Source organism: Fundulus heteroclitus, chromosome 18 (assembly GCF_011125445.2).
Source record: "Fundulus heteroclitus isolate FHET01 chromosome 18, MU-UCD_Fhet_4.1, whole genome shotgun sequence".
Lineage (NCBI taxonomy): Eukaryota > Metazoa > Chordata > Actinopteri > Cyprinodontiformes > Fundulidae > Fundulus > Fundulus heteroclitus.
In genome coordinates, this window is record NC_046378.1 from 9,592,077 (window position 1) to 9,611,847 (window position 19,771).

A 19,771-nucleotide genomic window follows, 5' to 3' on the forward strand; every position below is an offset into this window, starting at 1 on the left:
CGCTAACATCCTGCAATGATGCGCGCTCCACATATTCATTCATTAAATTCACACCCTGCACTCTGGCGAGTATTGTATTACAACATCCTTCCATTCAGTAAAGCAAACACACACACACACACACACACACACACAGGACACCCACCCACCCACTCCCAGGCAATTGTGAGTTCGGCGTACATTTAAACATGCACTCACATTTAGTGCATGGAGCCACAGCTGTGATTTGGCACTCAGGGACCATTGGCCTGCGTTTTATTTGATGTGATTTGACAGCTGGACAGTTGGAAGAGGAGGGGAGTTGTGGGCGATCGAGCAAAAGGGAGAGAGAGAGAGAGAGAGAGAGGAATACAGTTTTAGGAGAGAGGACGGAGAAGGAAACGGGATAAGACGCAGGACTACGACTGTGATAGGGGGAGGAGAGGAGACGAGGAGGAGGATCAGAGATGTGGAGCTCTGGGTTGTTAGGTTGTGGAGGTGATGGTGGGGAGAGGAGAGGAGCAGAAGGAAAGGGGGAGGGAGGGAGGGAGGGATGGGGCGGGGGGTTGGGGGGGGGGGGGGTACTTCGCCTCTGATGAGGGGCACGTCCTCACGGGCGCAGGCCCATTTTTTATTTCTAAAAGTAAACAGGCAGCCTGCTGGGGTCCGGGGGGTTATGGGAAAGGAGGAAACAGTGATGCTAATCAGACCAGCGCACACTTCCCCCTCTAACAATATAACAAAACATGAGTGGAAATGCGGAAAACCAGCAGACAACTGTGGAGGAATGGGCTGCCTTGGTCCTATATTTGAACTCGCACAATACGAAGCACACACCGAGGCTGGCGAATTAACAGAGGAGAGAGACAATCTGTTTCTACCAGCTTGATCAGGTGTAGGTTTTAGTTTTGGGCTTCGGTGAGTGAGGGGTGGGATTAAATTTGATAAGACAGCAGGACTCTGGATCATTATACTTATTCTCAAAACACAGATTCTGAGAAGCAGCACTTTCAAAGTTTTACTTCTCAGAAAGAACGTTTTTTTTTTTATTATTATTTCCCTCTTACAAGCCATTTACTGTGATTTCTTTCTTTTAATCATGAGTCATGACCTTCTCACATTAATTTTCTATTTTTCTTTCCTACTAATGATTAGCTACTGTGCTCGTCATGGACACTACCTGAAAACTTGACCCACTTCTTGGAGTCTGATTTAAAGTTTTCATCAAAACTGCTGAAATTTAAATCGGGGGTCTATGCAATACACCCCTTTTTTTTTTCTTTTCCAAAAAAGAAGAATTTTCTTTTCTTTTCCTGTTTGTTTCTTTTAACAAACCCTCTTGTAATCAACTCTGTTTTAAAGAATTCATGATCAGTCCATGTTGGACTTGTTAAGACAACATGTTAATGTTTTTTATAATTATCTAAATATAAGGAGGTTGAAAAAAGGGATTAAAATGTAATTCTTTTGTTCACAAATGCGTGACGTTTTGACAAGCCTCAAACCAGGTTTTACATAATCTTTGCTAAATATTTAACCAGTCTTAATATTTTATGTTTTATACTAGAGAAATGCAGTTTTATTTCATTAACTTTTAATTTGTCCTCCTTAGGGATAAGAAGCACTGAAGCAGATGCAAACCTTAGCATGGTCAATAGCTAATAGTTAGCCAGCGCAATGTCGTTACAGTACTAGCACATTGTTTCTATGTTGTCTCTCTTGCTGTTACTGTTTTGCTTTTCTGAAAGGCCACTGGTGTAATTATGTTGGTCGTGTCTTTGACTGTATTTTTGACCGAGTGCTGATGGAAAGCCCAGCAAGCACTGGATCTGTTGTTTAGAAGTGAAAGGGAGGCGTGAATCTTCTGAATTGACGGCAGTTGGGAGAGATGGCGAAGTGTAGACTGGGGTGTCTGCGAAGGCTTTTGAACAGGGAAGAGCCACAGCAGACACAGCTCATTATCAAGAGTAGGAATGACACGTGTTTATGACAGAGTCTCCCTCAGGTCAGAAAAACTCACCCATATATATATATATATATATATATATATATATATATATATATATATATATATATATATATATATATATATATATATATATATATATATATATATATATATAACTGGGGGTCATGCATCACCAAATCTGGGGCTCATGGTAGCATACTGGATGGGGCTTTGCGAGACTGACTTCAGTTTGACGAGAGATAAAGAAGTGTTGTAGATATACACTCCTACTGAAAAATCCTCCAAACGGACAACTTTTAATCTTCCCTTTTCCATGGCACCAACTATTTTATTTCCAGGAAGTGTTGGTGTGGTAAGTTCCCTGCTGCTTGTGCAATGAGTCATTGCAGACCCGGGTCGGAGAACAGACAGTTCCAATAGCTATGCAATCATTGATGGGAGATGATGCAACAGATGCCAGCTCATCGGGAGAGGTGGTGCTTTAACGAGCCCTTGGAGAGATTTCCCATTGTTTGAATATATACGTATGTCCAGCTCTTACTGTTAGCTTGTTTCTGTGAATGTCTTTTTTTTATGGATTTGTTTCACAGAATAGTCAAGTTTGGTTTGCGTTAGTTTGAGGTCATCTATTAACTGTAATGAAACGAGTTCATACAATCAAAAACACTGTCAGCTGCCTCCAGTCTGCTACTGTATTCAGGCATCCAGTAGTCTGCTGCTGGGCGTCTGATTAAGAGCAACATTAACGTTGACTGCGATGCACAGTTAAATTAAAAACAAATACTTCCCAAATAACCCTTCAGGTCTGAGGTGGAAGAGGCCCTTTTTTAAAGCGTGCTTCTAAAAGTGAGGAGGGAGGGGTAAAACGACGAGAGGGAAGTCTGGGAGGCAAAGAGCCTCAGAGGGGGGTGGGGATAATTGAATTATCTGCACAATGGAGTGATGGGGGGCACGTGGTGCCACTAATGGAGGAAGAGATGTCCTTTTTAGCGAAGCTAATTGTTCAGAAAAGAGCTGAGCCTTTGTTCAGGGAGGCCCCTGCGACTTTCCCAGTGCACTTACGCGCACATTATTCGGTAGCAGAGGCGCACACCACTGCGTGCTCTCGGTAGATACTTTGGAATGTGAGGTGCAAGGAAGAGATGTACATGAGCAACCCCACGCACGCACACACACACACACACACACACGCACACACACGTGCAGAGATCCGGTCCCAACTAAGCGTGTGATCTCAGCAGGAGTGCATCCAGCCTGTGGCACCTTCACACAGCAGCGCTCCACAGATAGAGCTGTGACTGAGCCGCCAGACAGCAGTCACAAGGACCCCACTGTTTTACTGTTTGACTGTCTGCTCTCTTTCTCTTTGTGCCCGCGAGTGCGTGTCCGCGCGCGTGTCCGTCGCCCGTCTGCGTGCGTGCTTGAGTGGTCGAAAATGAGGGGCTGATTGATGACACGCCAAATGCTTTCTATTCACATGCCATACCGAGCCCATCACGTCATACTCTATCTTTTTTTTTTTTTTTTTTTTTTTTTTCCTGAGACGTGTTACTGTTTAATCCTATATCTGGATCGCCATTTAGCAGTTTTGCAGACACGAGGGAAGAAGGGAGGGAGGGGGGGGGAAAAAAATGAAAAGAAAAGAGCTCCAAAGACTTTGAGAAGGACTAACCCTCGCAACCTGCTGGGAGGGCGCCAACATCAAACACAAATATCACTTGACAGCTGTACGGATTGCTCTAAATCGAATAACCTTTCCGTTAACTCTGTGAAAAGCAGCAGGTGCAATGGTTACATCTAAGGATTACAGACAGGCAGGCAACGCAGATGTGCCAGTGAGAGACAGCTAGCAGCGGCAGAGAGCAGCGAGGAGAAAGAGAGAGAGAGAGAGAGAGAGAGAGAGAGAGAGAGAGAGAGACGCTTGCGTCGGTGCAGCACAAATGAGTGAAGCCTGCTAACTGTCAAAACCATGGAAACAGCATTTGCCAGGTGAAGATAGGAGACACTGAAACCGAACTTCTCTTATCGGAGACAGGTCTGGTGCACGCACTGGATGTCTGTTTTCTAACTGGAAGACAATTACCGATCCCACTGGCTACACAGGAAAAGACACCATTTGTTTCGACAATAGTTTAGAGCAAAAACTTCCTAGGCCTAAAGATAAAACGGCTGTTGAGTGTTTGACCAGAGGGTCTATTGTGTTCAGTTTTTTTTCCCCCTTGTCGCTTTTCTAGTCAATGAAAAAAAACTAATAATTGGACCAGAGATGTTACCAAGGGATAGTTCAGGAGTTTGAAAGTCAAGTTCTGTTAAAATGATAGCAGTTAATATCATATAAAAGCAGTATACGACTGGTTGGACTGGGCCTATGTTGGAACAACTCAAGGCTTAAAATCATTAGCAGCTTAAGATATTGCATTACCTGTTAAACTGTCATCTATTTACACAAGAAGGTGTGGATTATTTACTCTGGAAATAAAGATTTGTGGCAGTGCCCCATCAGTTACAGTATCTTCCCACGTAAGGACGCACACAGAACAAAATATTTAACGCGGTTGTGGTCGAAGTAAAAGTATGTTCTGTTTCTAATAGACATTTAGGCAATAAGAATGCCCCCTGACTGAGAAAGTCTGAGGTCTGAGCAGCCCAGCATTTGGTTTCCAATAAGGTTGCCGTGTCTGTTAGACATAGGGAAGGTTGCAGGTATAGCTATAGGTATCTGGCAGTTTGCATCTCTTGAAACCAGCCGCACACGTATAGTTGTACAACCTCTATTTATGAACACGTCCTGTTTGTGTCTGATCAGATAACTTGGAGAGGAATTGATTTTTATCAGCTCGTATCGCTAATTGTAGTTAGAAGCTCAACAATAGCCAAAACGGAGGGGTTTTCCAACTCACCTTGAACGCACTCTTCTCTGGTGTGAAAGTCGTTCTCAGACTCGAGCTCTGACTTCCAGGACGAATCAAGTGTTGGATAACTGCCAGACGCGAAAGTAAAGCAGTGGGTGGAAAACAAGTCGTCAAAACACACGTTCACTTAAGCTGCTATAACAGTTATGCTTTTATACCTTTTTTTTTTCAGATAGTTACCCTGACTGGGCCCGGCTTACTTTTTTTTTTTAATTAAAGGCACAGGTGGCGAAGATGTAAAGTTTTATGACATAGCATTTGAAATTTTTTTCCCTCTGACATTTTTGAGGGTTAAGTTGTTTTAAGATGCTAAAAATCTTCTTCAGTCTTTTAGTCTCCTCGTCGACTAGTCGTTCAGCATATGGGACCATAATATTCCTGAAATGTCTCTTTATGAAGACTACAATGATCCTCTGAGCAATAGACTTGTAACAAAGAAAAGGGGTCTCCTTTTATACTCCTATTTTCTACGCGGAAGCAGTTGTCAGAAACTTTTGCAGGAGGGGGGAAATGAAAGCAGAAAATGTAATCAAAATGGGCTTTTTGCTGCAGCAAAACTGATTTCAGTAGGTAAAACCAAAAGAAAGGCCAAAGTAAAATGCGCTACAGTGACGCCAGACTCACTATTAGTCAGCAACGCCATTAAACCCTAAATGGCTGCCCTCGGGCGCAAAAGGACCCAGGCTGTCCTTGCTAAGAACAGAAATGAAGGGAGTTCATTAACAGAAAACAAAGAGGTTCAGTCAGAAAGAGGGAGAGACGGATGGCCCGACTGGCTGATGTGAATTGAGAGGTACTATTCCATTCTTTTCCACCCTCGCCCCCCCCTCTCTGGTGAGGCAGCTCTTCTCACCGCAGAACCCACTAGCGCTCCTCTCAGATGAGACTGCTATCAGGCCGATGAAACCTGATACGGGGCTGCTAATGGAGCCAGTGAAGTACCACCGGTTTAAAAATCCATGTGTGATCAATAATCCTGGCTCCCCTGTCTCTTTCCAGATAATCCCATTTAGAAATACATATATAAAGCAAACGCGGGGGTATCTTATTGACGTGCGGGCTGTCAGTCACAATGAGGTGGGACGTTTGGAAAATAGGAAGCTGCCGTAGAAACCATCTAGATTGTCTGAGTAATGAACTTCAGAGAGAAAGTACTTGAATCCACCCCGGTCTATCCTTTACATTCAATATTCTTGCTTTTGTTAAAAGCAATGCTATTAGAATATGTTATTAGTGTTTCTGTTGCCATGGGAGATGGCCCCTAATGGGAGAGCCTTGCGCGCAGACTTACTGTGGCTGGAGAGCACAATCTTTTTCTTGTCTTTGTTCATTTTCAGAGGCAGAACAAGATCTTGATTCAATTTCCAGCAAGGCATGGCCATTGTTCCTGATTACTGTCAATATGAAAGCACAAAACTTCATAAAAAAAGGGGGGGCTAATTTAGAACTAGTGCACCTAGTTTACCTTTAGGAAACTGGATTTTCATTGATGGTCATGGTGACAGCAGGCCCGGTTTAGCAGATTTTGATGTTAGATTAAAGTCAGAACGAGTAAACTATTTATATACTTACAACGCTCCGTACTTCGTAAGGATGACTATTGCATTTTTGTGTGAAGTTACATTTTAGGCACTGTTAAGCAATTCAGCACTGTGGTGGAAATAGACATGGTTGTTGTTATTGATCCGTAATAGGTGAACAGGAAATACTCTGAAGTGTTTATGAGAGTGAGGTATGGGGAAACCAGGGCCTGCCCAATACTTTATATAAATTATTTGAGTGAAAAAAATAACTTAAGCTGAATTTAACTTCTTCTTTTTTTTACTTTGATACTTTACTTTGTCAGGCTTATAATGCGTTAGATAGTAGCTGGATTGTAGCCTTTTACTGTGCTGTTTTTACCAACATTTAGAGACGGTTAGGAAGCACTGGCCTTTTGACATGAGTAATGTGGCTGTCTGCCCAGGGCTGCATTGCCTGCGGGGAGGCGCAACAACGGACAATAAAAGTATTCTGTCAGAAAAAAAGTGTTATGTGTCTGATGTTGCCAAAGTAAGAGTGTGAGTCAGAGCTCCACAGCTAAGCAAAGGGGTTATTTTAAAGTCTTTAAGACGTCTGGGTAGTGTTTAACTATTTCTGGTTAAAAACGGTGCCTCTTTAAATTGGCCAGGCCCCAATTTATTAATTTTACAATGAATACAGATTTATTTAAAATACAATTTGATTTATGTTAGACATTTGTTCTAGATGGGAAAAAAACATGTTGTGTTTATGGGAACAGGACCCAGGACCAGTCTGGTCAAACCTGGATTGAATTACCCTACAGGGACTATGGGGGCATTACAGTTTGGGATTTGTGCAATATCTGTGAACAAAACCACAAATGTTACGTATTCCAAAAATATTGTTGAAATCATTCCATTCATCGGTCCATCTATCCATTCATCCTTCAATCAAGACAAACATTTTTGTTGGTTCTCAAGGTTTCTGATAAGTCACGTTTTCCATCTTTTTGCTGGTTTTGGTTTTGTGTGGGTTGGAGGGAGAGGGTGGGTCTTGGTGTTTTTGTTCTGTACACTGCGGTATAAGGAAGGGCTCGCCCAGAGTGTAATTCATGTAAGAAAAGCCACTGTTGTGTTATAGAGTAAACAGTCCCAGAACTGGCCCAAGGTTGTAGGGAGCCCTTGGCAGGACTTCACGCAGGGCCCACTTGGTCCAGGCTCACCAGCCACCACAAGATCAGCGACTTTTGTTTCATATCACTCATGTTTCATCTTTTATTGTGCTGCTGTACAGTTCACTGTTGAGCCAATAGTGACGTAAAATGACTATTTAGCAGTCATGCACTTTCAGCTCTTCATATATTTAATTGCCATAGCAAATATCTATTCTAGCCCTTGAACAGGCTTGGCTATATAGTATGTAGCTTCAGGCAGAAGGTGCCAAAGTGAAGGGCTACATTCATAAGCAACAACAATTAAAAACTGACTTTTTACTTGGGTATTCGTGTACAACCATTTACAGTGCGCGCACAGTGATTTCTACACGACTAAGGCACGTGGTTCCCATTCTAAACGAGAATCGGCAATGAATCGAGTCAAAACGGATCAATGAAGGTAAAACAATAAAACGAAGGGTTTCTTTCTACACAGTATGTGTACAACTGACACATTCAGAGGGCCCCGGGCCCTTATTAAGGAGTCGCAAAGTTTGCTCGTACCAAAGGCTGACTCCAAACTTCATGGCTTTAAATAATACACAATTTAGCTATGCAATAAACTCATTGGTGTCTCTTTGTAAAGCCTTTACCTAATGATGGATACATAATTCAAGGTGCACGCCATGGACTTTTGAAATTGTCGTCCCGCTGTTGGGGGAGGGAGGGGGGGGGGGGATTTATTGAAAACAAGAAAAGACCGATAAGGGGGTCCTGACGAGAGTATTTGTAAAAAAAAAAAAATAGGAAAAAAAAATAGAAAAAAAGGAAACTGTTTGTGTCTAAGCGTGTGTGTGTGTGTCTATCGGAGAGGGTGGGACGGTGAGACTGGGACCTTGTAATTGAATTGTGAATCAACGTCAGCCCCTCAAACACCGCCCCCTTCGGCTGTAGTAGCGCTCCGGCTCTAAGCAAAACGCAACGCCCATGGCTAGAGATAGAGGAAGGAGTGAGTGAGTGAGTGAGTAAGAAAGAACGAGGAAAAGAGGGAGAGTGCGTGTGTGTGTTTGTTTGCGCCGGGAGAGGGAGAGAGAGAAAACGAGATAAGTTAGAGAGTAAAATTATCTCAATCGGCTTTTCGTGTGAGGAGAATAGAACTAGGTGCGCCAAAGGAGGTGACGATTTCCCCCACGTATTGAGTTTTTTCCCCCTCTCTCTCTCTTTTGGAGCTGTTAGAATATTAATAATATATTTTTTTTTTTAAAAAAGAAGGACGCGGCATATTTTTTTTTCAAGACACGCTGATCTGATGATCATGACGGCAGCTGTCGATATGAAACCGACGCTAACGATCATAAAGGCTGAAAAGATGGACGGTGAGTAATCCAACTCCTCTTTCTTTCTTTTTTTTTTTTTTAACGTAGAGCTCTTGACAGTTCGCATCACTCCTCGTACGTTGTCCTAGCAGCCCAGGCGAGCCGGCCGGTGACAGATTACGCTGATGGGGAAACCACGGCGCTCATTCTAAAACAATTAGACGCGTTGAACATAGCGTCCCGTGCGTCTTTAATGTGCCAAGACTGCGTTTTTGATTGCTCAATACCGGAGAGGACGCAAAGAAAAAAAACGCGGTCACGCCGGGAGGCTTTACAGTCACGCAATAGGCTGCAACTGCGTGCGTGTTTCGTGGCATCGTTGTTGAATCGAATGGGCTATCAACTTTTTTAGACGGTTATCGCTGACCCTTTTACGCATGTCTGAAAGTTTTACGAACACGCGTCGCACCGGAGTTGCTTATCTTCAAGGCAAGTTTAGACGTCACGGATCCTGTCATCTAGCTGGGATTTATTATCCCAGAAGCGTGGCCTGATGAGTGTTGTACCTTTTTCTCATTCTGAATTCTCAGATCATGATGCATATGTGCTTCATAGTTCTTATGTTGTGCACCCCCCCCCCCCCCCCCCGCCTCCTTTTTTTCTCCCACCCATCTCTACGTTTCCCATGTCATGCAGGGCAGAGCTTTGACTTTTCACTCTGGAGACAAGCAGTGGTCCCTAATAAACCCCCCCACCCCACACTCCTCCCCACTGCCTCCTTTTCCTCATTCCTCCCCACCTTCACCCCCTCCTGCTTCTCCTAAGTGGCTGAAACTGAGCATCCAGAGTGAAGGAGAGAGGGGATGAATCTGCACTGCTGAGGCTTGCCCCTCCAGCACTTGGCTTGCTCCAGGGATTGTACGGGCAGCAGTGGCCACAACTGTGAGCTCTTTTGGGTTCAAAGCCAATTGTACGGTTTCACTTCCTGTACTTAAAAGTATTTGTTTGGCCAATTTGCTTATTTCTATTTTTTTTTCCATTAACCCCCGAAAGCTCAGGTGGCTTTTAACCGCAGCTCATCTGGCTTTTTCGACTCCTGACAGCTGAGCGTCAAGCCTGCACTGATGCATTATGGAAATCTGACACTTAATTGTCAGAGTTCACTGACTTAGGGTCTAGGGAGCTCGGGTTTTGCTGTCGACACCTGCAGGGTCGAGCCTCCATATGCGTACACCTCACGAACACACAAAATGCGCTGACAGAGGCGGTAATGTTGCCAGAGTGCAGCCGTATCTTGCAGGACCGTTTCGCAACGCTCGGCCCCTCTTACCCGCGTTACTCGGGTGCACCCGGGTCACGGCGAGCCTGCCAAGGAGGAGTTCAAAAGCCAACTGAAACTCCTCAAACTGTCTCCGCCGTACACGGTTGCGTTTACTTCTTGGTGTTGCTATGCTTACAAGATAGATGCTCTCCCAGAGGTTAAAGCCTTTCCTAAGCCTAATGAGACGCAGCGTATCTGAAGGCAGGTTAAGCCTGAAACTACAAAAAAAGACTCAAAAGCCAAAATTCTGTGTGGTGTGTGTTTGCATGTGCTGGACTGCCACTGATCAGCAGTGGGGAGTTCTGCTCAGTTCTTTTTTGTTGGCCTGTTGGAACTACAGCGGTCATCTTTTCTCAGAGACACCTGCGTCGACGTAGCCGTAGTGTATGTGCGTGTGTGTACACCCCGCCATCATCCCGAAGCTGTCTCCAGTCCACCTTACTACACTGTTTGTTTTCTTTTGCGACGGAAGTGCTGCCAGTGTCGGCTTACGTGGGGCTTTCCTCACCCTCCAGCTGAGGTAATTTCTTTCAGAGCGTTCACACAACACCAGGGTCAGAGGTACACCCAAATATAGCTTCTAATGTTTCCCCAAGCTCTTATGCAGTCCCCCCCCCCCTCCACTCTTACGTTACAGTGAGTGATTCCTGGCAAAGTACTTTTTTTTTTTTTTTTTCTCTCTCACGGTAACCCAGACCATGCTAGTTTGTTACTGACAGCTTTGTGTAGCCATAACAAAACTCCTCAAGGGATGGCGTTGAAAAGACGGTCTGCATTTTTGCAGAATATGCAACGCAATCAGGCGACGTTTCATACAGTTGCAAAGAAAGAAAAAAAAGATTTGCGAATCATTTACCGGGTGAATTACATTCGTCAGCCTTTTTAGCTTTCTCCCACCTGTTTCGTAAGGCCTGAAATGCCGGGTTCAGTGGCTGGCAGGAATGCTTCCAAGCATGCCCTGCCGGGTGGCATGCACGGACTCATGGAGAGACCATGAAGGGAGGCTCGCTTTCATCAGATCGACACGCTGCTGCTCCGATGCTAATGCAGCGAGGCCTTATATGGCATCTGCTTCCAGGCCTGCTGCATACTGTACATGCACGCACAAGCCGTACCGCAGAAATGATTACTACGTCAGGATTTCCTTACTGTGGAGATTCCCATTTTGCGGATTTGTGGAGCAAGGACACAGAGAGAGAGAGAGAGAGAGAGAGAGAGAGAAAGCGAGTATTGCATAAGGTTCCGTTTTCACTATCGTGGATAGTGTCAGCGCTACCTCAGTGCCAATGTTTGAGGGTGCGTGGCTAGCTGGCAGCTGTGCAAACAGCGTTTTGGGTGATCCAGGCCTTTCTTGATGTGGTCCGTCAGTGAATTTCACCCAAGCAGTGCAAAAAGTGTCCTTTTTATATACGCAGGTGAAACTGAGATTGATCTGGTTGGAAGGATCAAAAACCGACGGACCTGGCCAGTTCGCTTGCAACACCCAACCGTTTAGACAGCCGGGTGTTGTAATGGTCAGTGCTCCATTCATCGTGTCTTCCCCGAGTCTGTCATCTGCCGCGTACAACTATGCACTGCGTGGGTTCTTTCACAGTGCTTCCCCAGTGACTGTACGCCTTAGTCGTTGCTTATAAAGCTTAGTCATAAAGTAAGGTGTGTCAGTAGCAGCAGATACAGGACTCTGCTAAATAATAAACATATGCTGAGAGCGCGATCTTTGAAGAACGACCAAGGTGTGGGTCAAGATGATAGCAGTAAATGGTCTGAATTAACAGTAATCAGTATCTAGTAGTGCCTCTCCTGGCAGCTACACCGTCTTCTTTGACTCGCGTTTGGCAAAAAAGCGAGCCACCAAAACAAATGAAAATATATTGCTTGGCTGGGGAAAGTCTAGCACAAACAAGAGTTTTCTTTTTTTTTTGCTTTTGCAACTTGATAGTCAATTACCCACCCACTCGTTCTCAAGCGATCCGCCCCCTCTTTTCTCTCCCCCCCCCCCCACCCCACTGTTTCCATTTCTTTCTGTTGGCCACATGAGTTTTTCTCACGACTCCTTGATGTGGGATATGGTGAGTGCACTTTGTCCCATCATTCCTAGCTTGAGATCCCTGAGTCATGGCACCAGACGCCTGCTGCACCACACGCCGCTGACTCCCTGAATGTTTGACTGGGTTTGAACTGTTTTTTTTTTTTTTTTTTTGGTTTATTGTTTTACCCGGTCATGCCTGTGTCCTCTTTACATTACCAGTCACAGCCTGACTGAACCCTCACTGACGTGGTCTGATACAACCATTAAATCATCCCACAACTGCATATAAATCTCAACACTAGCTTGAGTGCTTTCAGTTTCTCCCTTCTTTCTTTTTAGTCATCTATATCTTATCCCTATTTAAAAAGATTGTTTCCTGCAATAAAAAAAATAAATAAACGACACACTATAGAAAGGCGTGTAAAATGTCTGTTTCGACACGGATGTTCAACTGTCCTCATTGAGGCCATGCCACTTAATTTTGCCTTTTTTTTTTTTTTAAACCATATGCCCCAGATTTTCATTACTTATTTTGTCTTTTACTGCACACCAGCTGTTTTTTTTTTTTTTTTTTTTTTGTTTTTTTTTCCGTCTCAGCCTGGTTCTGTAATTCGTTGCATAAAGTGGGTACAGCCTCAGACTGCATGTGTGTCAGACCTACAGCATGAAAGCCATATTGATTGCCTGACAAACCCAATCAAAACGGTATTGAAGGGTTGTGTGTTTGCGAGGCTGGTGTTCTCTGCCGTTCGGTCGCATTTCTCATTCGTTGCGATGACCTGGGCTTTAATAGTTCAGAGAAATTGAAGAGATGCGCTGCAGGTTTTAAGCCGTCATTTGAGACACTGAAGCATAAACTGGAGTCATTTGTCAGTCGGAGGAAGTCATCTGCCTTGTTCCATTGCAAAATTGCCATTTTCTAAAGCCCAACTTTGTTTTGTTTTTTTTTCAGAAAATAACTCACTTTTACTGGTCAGTGCTCTTGTAAGATATGCAATCGTTATGTGTGGAGCAATATATATATATTTTGTGTATCCCGATGAATTTAAACCGCAGGTGCTACTTTACAGCTTTTTTTTTTTGTTGTTTTTGTTTCATACTTGGGTACAAAGTAGTGCTGAGCAAAGTGTGAGTCACTCACTGTGTGGAATTTTACAAGATACGGTCATTGCTTTTCTCATGACCAGTCACATAGCCTAATGAAGCAGCACGCTATCCCCTGAAGTCCAGTCATTCTTTGATGAACTGAGTCACAACCCATCTGTGTGTGTGTGTGTGTGTGTGTGTGTGTGTGTGTGTGTGTGTGTGTTTGTGTTGTTTGGAGAGAGTCGGGGAGCTGAAGAGAGGCAGATAAAGAAGCCGGTTTGTGTAAGAGTTGACATGAGTGCGCCGTTATCCTCTCGGGCTGGAAATCGCTTGCATCTCTTCTTGCTGAACACTCACATTTCACGTTATCGTAATCCTGGTTTACGTCTTTTTTTAATCAGTTAAGTCGGAGGTGTTGCGTGCCGTGGTGGAAAACTACACACATCTCAGTAAGATAAAGAAATGTGTCAACTTTTTATAATTTTTTTTTTTTATATGCTTGACACTCCTATTAGCCATGGAGGCGACACCGAGCTTAAAATAGACGGGCAATTCATCATCCAGAGCTGAAGCCCTTTTGCCGTTTAAGACCACAAGTCATTTTTTTGGTCACGATAGAGGAAAACAAGAAAGCTGCGAGAAGCACATTAAGCCATTGTAAAAGAGAAGTGGAATGTGAGGCACGCAACATGAAAACAGTGTGGTCTTGTGGGAATTTATTTATCAAGTATCCATCTGCCGAACATACAACCGCTCGTGTACACGTGAGGCGTAATTAGGTCCAGGCGTGGTGAAACGTATAGGCATACATGTTGCACCAAAAGGAACTTTGTAAAGGCATCAGTGAGCTTGAAAGTAGACCTGTACGTTGTTAGAAATAATCCAGTCCGGTGTCAGAAAAACCTGGTTGTGGAATGCGTTGGTTTGGACTAAAAATGGGACATTTTTTGGAAAAAAAAAAAAAAAAATTAAACATAAAGAGTAAACTGTTTGTCAGATATGTCGTGTGTTTGGGTTAATGCCTAAACAGTTCCTCCAGAGCATCCCATGTCTGTTTATAACAGGGGTGGACTCAGCCAGTGAGGGCTGTTTGGGCTGGGGTAGCTAGCCTAGGTATGACTGAACAAAAACTACTTACGCCTCCCAGTACTCAATTACTTTCTTCATACAAACTTGGGCTCGGCCGATAAGTTACAGAAGTCGGTCGTGTTTAGTCACTTTGCAGATCCTCTCTTGTTGGCGATCATTTTCTTCCTAGAACTAAAGGAGAACTTAAGGGTTTTGCAATTAGTTTTTGCAATAGATAAAATACTGTTACTCAATCATGAAAAAAAACGGAGACATAGCCAGAGTTCAGCTGTTTTCACACGGCTGTTCAATATTGATTAGGGAGATGAATTCTGCTCAAAGCAAACCACCAGTAGAGCAATTTATAGCTCCTCTACCTGGCTGCATGAATCAGATCAAAAAACAACTGAATATATATTGTCTGCTTCAGTTGCAAGTGTGTCTGTTGTAGTGATTGCCCTTGGCAACGCTTTTATGGCAAAAAAAAAATGTCATCAACAGTAGTCTGGTCCCTTGCAGCTGCCTAACATCACCACAGGCGCGTGTTTCAGAGGGCAGCCAAAAACCACCGGTTATGATGTTAGAACTAAACTAGTGTTTCACGGCTGGAGCCTCTGATGGTGGGATTTTCCTGTTCTGGAGCTGGATTGCCTTTGCCTATCGTTGTCCTCTTGGAGCTTGTTTTGGTCTGGGTTTGGACTGGCTTCCTCAGCTTGCCCTACACTTCTATTCCTGGTCTTTGGCATTAAAAATGGAGAATCGAAACAGCTTTGGCTAACTAAACAATAAGTCCTCTTAAAAGCAGACAGTCAGCCCCATACTCCCCCTCTTGCTTCAATGCAGGCCTCAGTAACCACTTCATTCCCCCGCACTGCTGAATGGACCCCCTTCATACTGCTAGGGTTTATGGCCTTGTGTTCCCAGATTGGAGTTCTAGATATAGATCTAAATCTTCATCAAAGGCTCTCTTGGTTAGCACTTTTCAGCTCTGTTGAATTTTAGGTAGGGTAGTCCGTCTCACAAAAAACAGCTAATGTAATACGTCTCGTATGATCAACTTGACCCTCCGTCTGTTGTCTGCGCCTTGTTGTGTTGCTTTCCAAATGTGGCTTCATGCATGTCGGGATATTCATGAAAGCCTTGACGGTAAACGTGAAATGGCCTTCACCTGAACTCACAAGCCACCCCACTTCCCACAGAAAGTTGCAGCTTAACCACAGAAAATGGACACTTTCAGATATCAGCAGAGAGATCCCTTTTTGAATAGCTTTTTAGTCACTGTTCTCACAGTTTTCCACTGTCCGCTTTCTATTTCCCGACCTAACACACACCCACTTAACTTGCTCGGGCTATTTATAGCTCAGCCGCATGATAGAAAGCATATTGTCCCTTCTTCGTGGGGTCTGGTTGCCTGCTTTCCTTGTATCATTGCATCACTGTGAGTGGAGGCAGCAGCCCGGGCTTCATGAATGAACTGATACTCTACCAGAGGCTGGGCGATGGCACCGATCCTACTGTGATGTCACCCGAGAGATGAAGAGAAGAATGAGGAAATCTTTATGAATCCTCCCATTCAACCGTTTGCCTCTGTCTCAAGTGCTTTTAGCCCACCACTGGTTCCCATATCCCATGGTGGGCTCATTTTACAGGCTGGTGAGTCACGCTCCCCCAGCTCAGCTTACCCTCATCCATTCAAGCTCCTCTCCCACTATCTTCCCCACTCCTGCCCTGCCCCACTTAGCTATTCTTTCTGAAGCGTAATCAACTTTAGTTTTAAGCCAAAAGGAATCCTAAATTCTCACCCATACCCCAGAACGCTGACAAAGATGGTTGCCGGTTCATTGTGTGCATGTCTGTGGAGAGGTGGAAAGCAGATTTGTTGTTTTTAGTTTAGGGATGTAACAGGAGAGGAAGGGTCCGTGGTAGTCGTCCCAGTCACATAATGATAAGAGCAACGAATCAATAACTTTAATGCACGTCTGCATAAAATACCTCTCTCCATTGGTGCTTCTTAGAAGAGATTAAGTTATTATTCACAATGCATCATTACTAGAAATTGCCTCCAGTTTGTATTTTCCACTGCAGGCTCCCTTTTTTTTTTTTTTTTTTTTTCTCTAATCTGAGTCTTGTTGGTGAAATGTGAACGCCATAATGCTGGCCCGTGATTTACACCCTCTCCCACAAGTGGATTGGACTCATTTTGCGGACAAACCCACACTGTCTAATGTGGAAAGTGATGACTTGTGGATGCTTTAAGGCTCGGCGCGCGCTGACCATGCTGCATCTAATGGGACTCGCAGGCATTGAAATTGTATCAGGACTTCATCATTTACTAGAGATCGTCTAGGTCCGAGCTCGCCTCTTTCCTACTAATGGATGCGTGTTGTACATTAGCCCTGCCACGGATAACTTCCATATGGATCATTCGCCTTACAGACGGCTCTATTATCACTTTACTTTTGCATTTAGAGTTTGTCTTTCAAAATTGTTCTATCCTCCGTTCCGTGCTTTATACTAAAATAAACACTGCAGATTCATAGAATGCACAAAAAAATACTTTCTTGACGTTCAAATGTACTTTCCGTTGAAGATTTGGTAACATTTTCACTCATTCTTCCAACCCCCTAAATGAAAGGAACTTGTGATTAGAAAAGCAACAACAAAACTGGCATTTTATAGTCTAATTCAGCTTCTTCTCTCCTACTTTTCTGTTTAATACACCAGACATTAATAACGTGGTGTTGAGTGTCTTTTGATGGAGGATTTAGTGCTAAAGTGGGCTCCATTTTGCGTGGGCGAGCACGCACAGCAGCCGGGCTGATAAAACGATGGGGAGGGGAGGGGAGGGGACTGAAACGGTTTGAAAGTGCAGACAAACTCCACTCCATCCAGCTCAAATAAACTACCGCATTCTGCCTCTGCCTTCACATCAAAGCGCAGACTGTCTGAGCCGTTTGCAACATGAGAGTATCTGCTCCGCTAACACCTCTTAAAAGGAAAATATGTTTAGCAAAAAAAAAAAGGCTAGTTGGAGTCTCTGTCAGGGGCAACTAACTAAACACAGCTTGCTCAGGTCTTACTTTCATTATGAAACCGTGATTTTTGAATTTTATGTCCAATGTTCCAATACAGCACTATAAAAAAAAAAGGGTGTGGGTTGGTTTAAGGTTCGTGCTCTGTGGGGGCTCTTGCACGAAACGGTGCCCTGGCCAGTTTCAGTATACGCGCTCCTCTTTTGCGTTCACAAATGGTAAAAGCAAAAACGGTCTAAGTTTCAACCTGTGTTTCAAAGAATCCCTGTGGAATAATCCAGTAAGGCGTGACTAATCTCTACGTTTTAGTTTCCTAGTTAGAGGTGAGGATGCAGCCCAAAGTCTTTCAAAACCTGTGAAATAACACTTTCTTTATTATAAGTGTTATTTATTTGTGAATAACACAAATCAGACACCAGCTTTGTCATAGTTAGTCATTTTAAACAAAAGTCAAATGTTTTAATTTAAATTTTTAAACAGTGAAAGTGCAATTATTCACACTGCTGCTAAAATAACATATTGACTTTTACATTTAAAAAGCTGCTGTCAGTCATTCTACTCACAGCACATGTATAGCAAACTAGTAATGCCTGGCAAATTAGTTAGGCTGCTCAGGTAAGCAGGCAAATAGTGCAGAATCATTTTAGCCAGCTGACCCACAGTGTGCATCAGCAAGTGAAGGAGGGGCAGACCTGCATTACTTTATGCTCTATTCAGCTGCAGAAAACTCTGATTACTTCAGCCCTCTTTTTCATGTCTTACTAATAAATCTGCGTAGACTTTGATACCAGAATCCCGCCCATTTCCCTTGAAATGTTCCTTTTTCCGTTTGCCCGTGTAACAAAGCGAATATTTACCACAGACCTAACTGACTTCAATGGACAACCAAGGAGCCATCTTTTGTCCCAGGTCGGTTTGGAACTGCCTTGCTCTTTACAGACAGCCAGACAGACACTGGTTACATGGGTGAAGGAGGGACAGCTGCTGCACATTCCAGACAAAATCGAGAGACGTCAGCGAGCGGCGAAGGCAAGCATGAGCTGAGGTCTGCTTGGCAGATAAAAGCACGCGCCAGCGGAGACGCCGAGACATCTGGGCTCGACGAACGGTGGTTCTGTGCTTGGCCAGTGACACGGTTTTCCCTCGTACCAATATGTTTGTTGTGATTAGGTCACTGATTTTTTTTTTTAACTGCCTAGAAAGATGAAAGGCGGCGATAGAGGTGGGACAAAAGTCGAGGCCTGGTAAAAAGCTTTGCTGCGCGTGCACCAAAGCCCCTAAGGTTCTGTGTTGCGGTCTGTAAATTTGACGTTTACCCCAGTGATGATCACATTAATCTGTCAAACGCTCAACGATCATGCTAGATGTGGGCTTTTTCGTAAATGCATGCAGGCTCTTTGCAGATTGAACGATAGGTTAGATGGCACTCAGTTGTGCTGCTCTGTCTGCTAAGAAAAAAAAAAAAAAAAAATGTTGAGTTTGTTGTTTTGGTGGTCTTTTCCAGCGCTTCTTAGCCGTAAGGCCTTTATGCCTTTCTCTTCTCATCATCTCCCCTGCTTTGCCCCCCCGTTCTCCCACACTTCTACAGCTTGGTCAATCTAATTAGATGGGTGCAAGTCATCAGGCTCTGTTTAAAGCCATCAAAGGCGGCTCTGTTCCCTGCTGGGTGCCCACTGGCAGTGAGCAGAGAACAGTAAACACAGTGTTGTCACTGCAAGCCTCAAGACAGCCCGGCCCCTCCACTCTCCCAGCCACCCACCAGCAGCCGCCGTGACATCACCCCCCCCCCCCCCCTCCCCCTCCCGCCATCCCATGACCCTTGACCTGTCAGAATGTTTGACCCCATGCTTGGTCTTGCGACAGTAGCCCCACTGTGTCAGGGCGACGTGGTAGGGGTCGCAGTGTCGCTGATGGGCACCAGGCGGTTAGCTCCCACCCAGGGTGTATGGGCAGGGGGAGCAGACTGGGTTCCAGGAGCTTCTAAATAAACTTGCATGGCTGTTACAAAGCTCGGTGCCAGATGAGCTCTGATTTCCGTGCGGTATTGTATAAATGTTGGAACCTCAGACGCTTAAAATACTGCGAACGCAGGGCAACACGGGCACCTCGCAGTCTACTGTACACTCTCACGCCGGCGTGACGTCTCTGCATGCGTCCACGTGCTGCCTGGATGTGCGTGGCAGTGCCGACGGTGCGCACGAACCGCGACATCGAACCTCCCGGCGCAAATACGGTGCTAAACATAAAACGGTTAAAGAAAACCACTGGCCAGATCATGATTATAAGAAGAAAAACAACAATTCTTGTTAATAAAGAAACAATACAGGTAGGGACGATCTGCTGTTTGCCCAGTTTGGATAGATTATGTCTCAGGCAGCACAAGGATGCAACGGTTTCATAGAT

The 19,771-nt window shown here is 44.4% G+C and overlaps 1 protein-coding gene across 3 annotated transcripts in view; it reads left to right on the plus strand.

Moving 5' to 3' along the window:
- The window catches only part of ets1 (v-ets avian erythroblastosis virus E26 oncogene homolog 1), a 47,040-nt gene that overhangs the window by 12,700 nt on the left and 14,569 nt on the right, over nucleotides 1–19,771 (plus strand). Inside the window, exon 1 of one of the 3 annotated variants that reach the window (XM_012866736.3) lies at nucleotides 8,395–8,892. The exons of the other annotated variants lie outside the window; for them this stretch is intronic. Coding sequence (XP_012722190.1) covers nucleotides 8,826–8,892 — 67 coding nt within the window. The 5' untranslated portion in view covers nucleotides 8,395–8,825. Of the gene's footprint in view, nucleotides 1–8,394; nucleotides 8,893–19,771 lie in introns of those variants that run through there. 3 annotated transcript variants of the gene reach the window in all.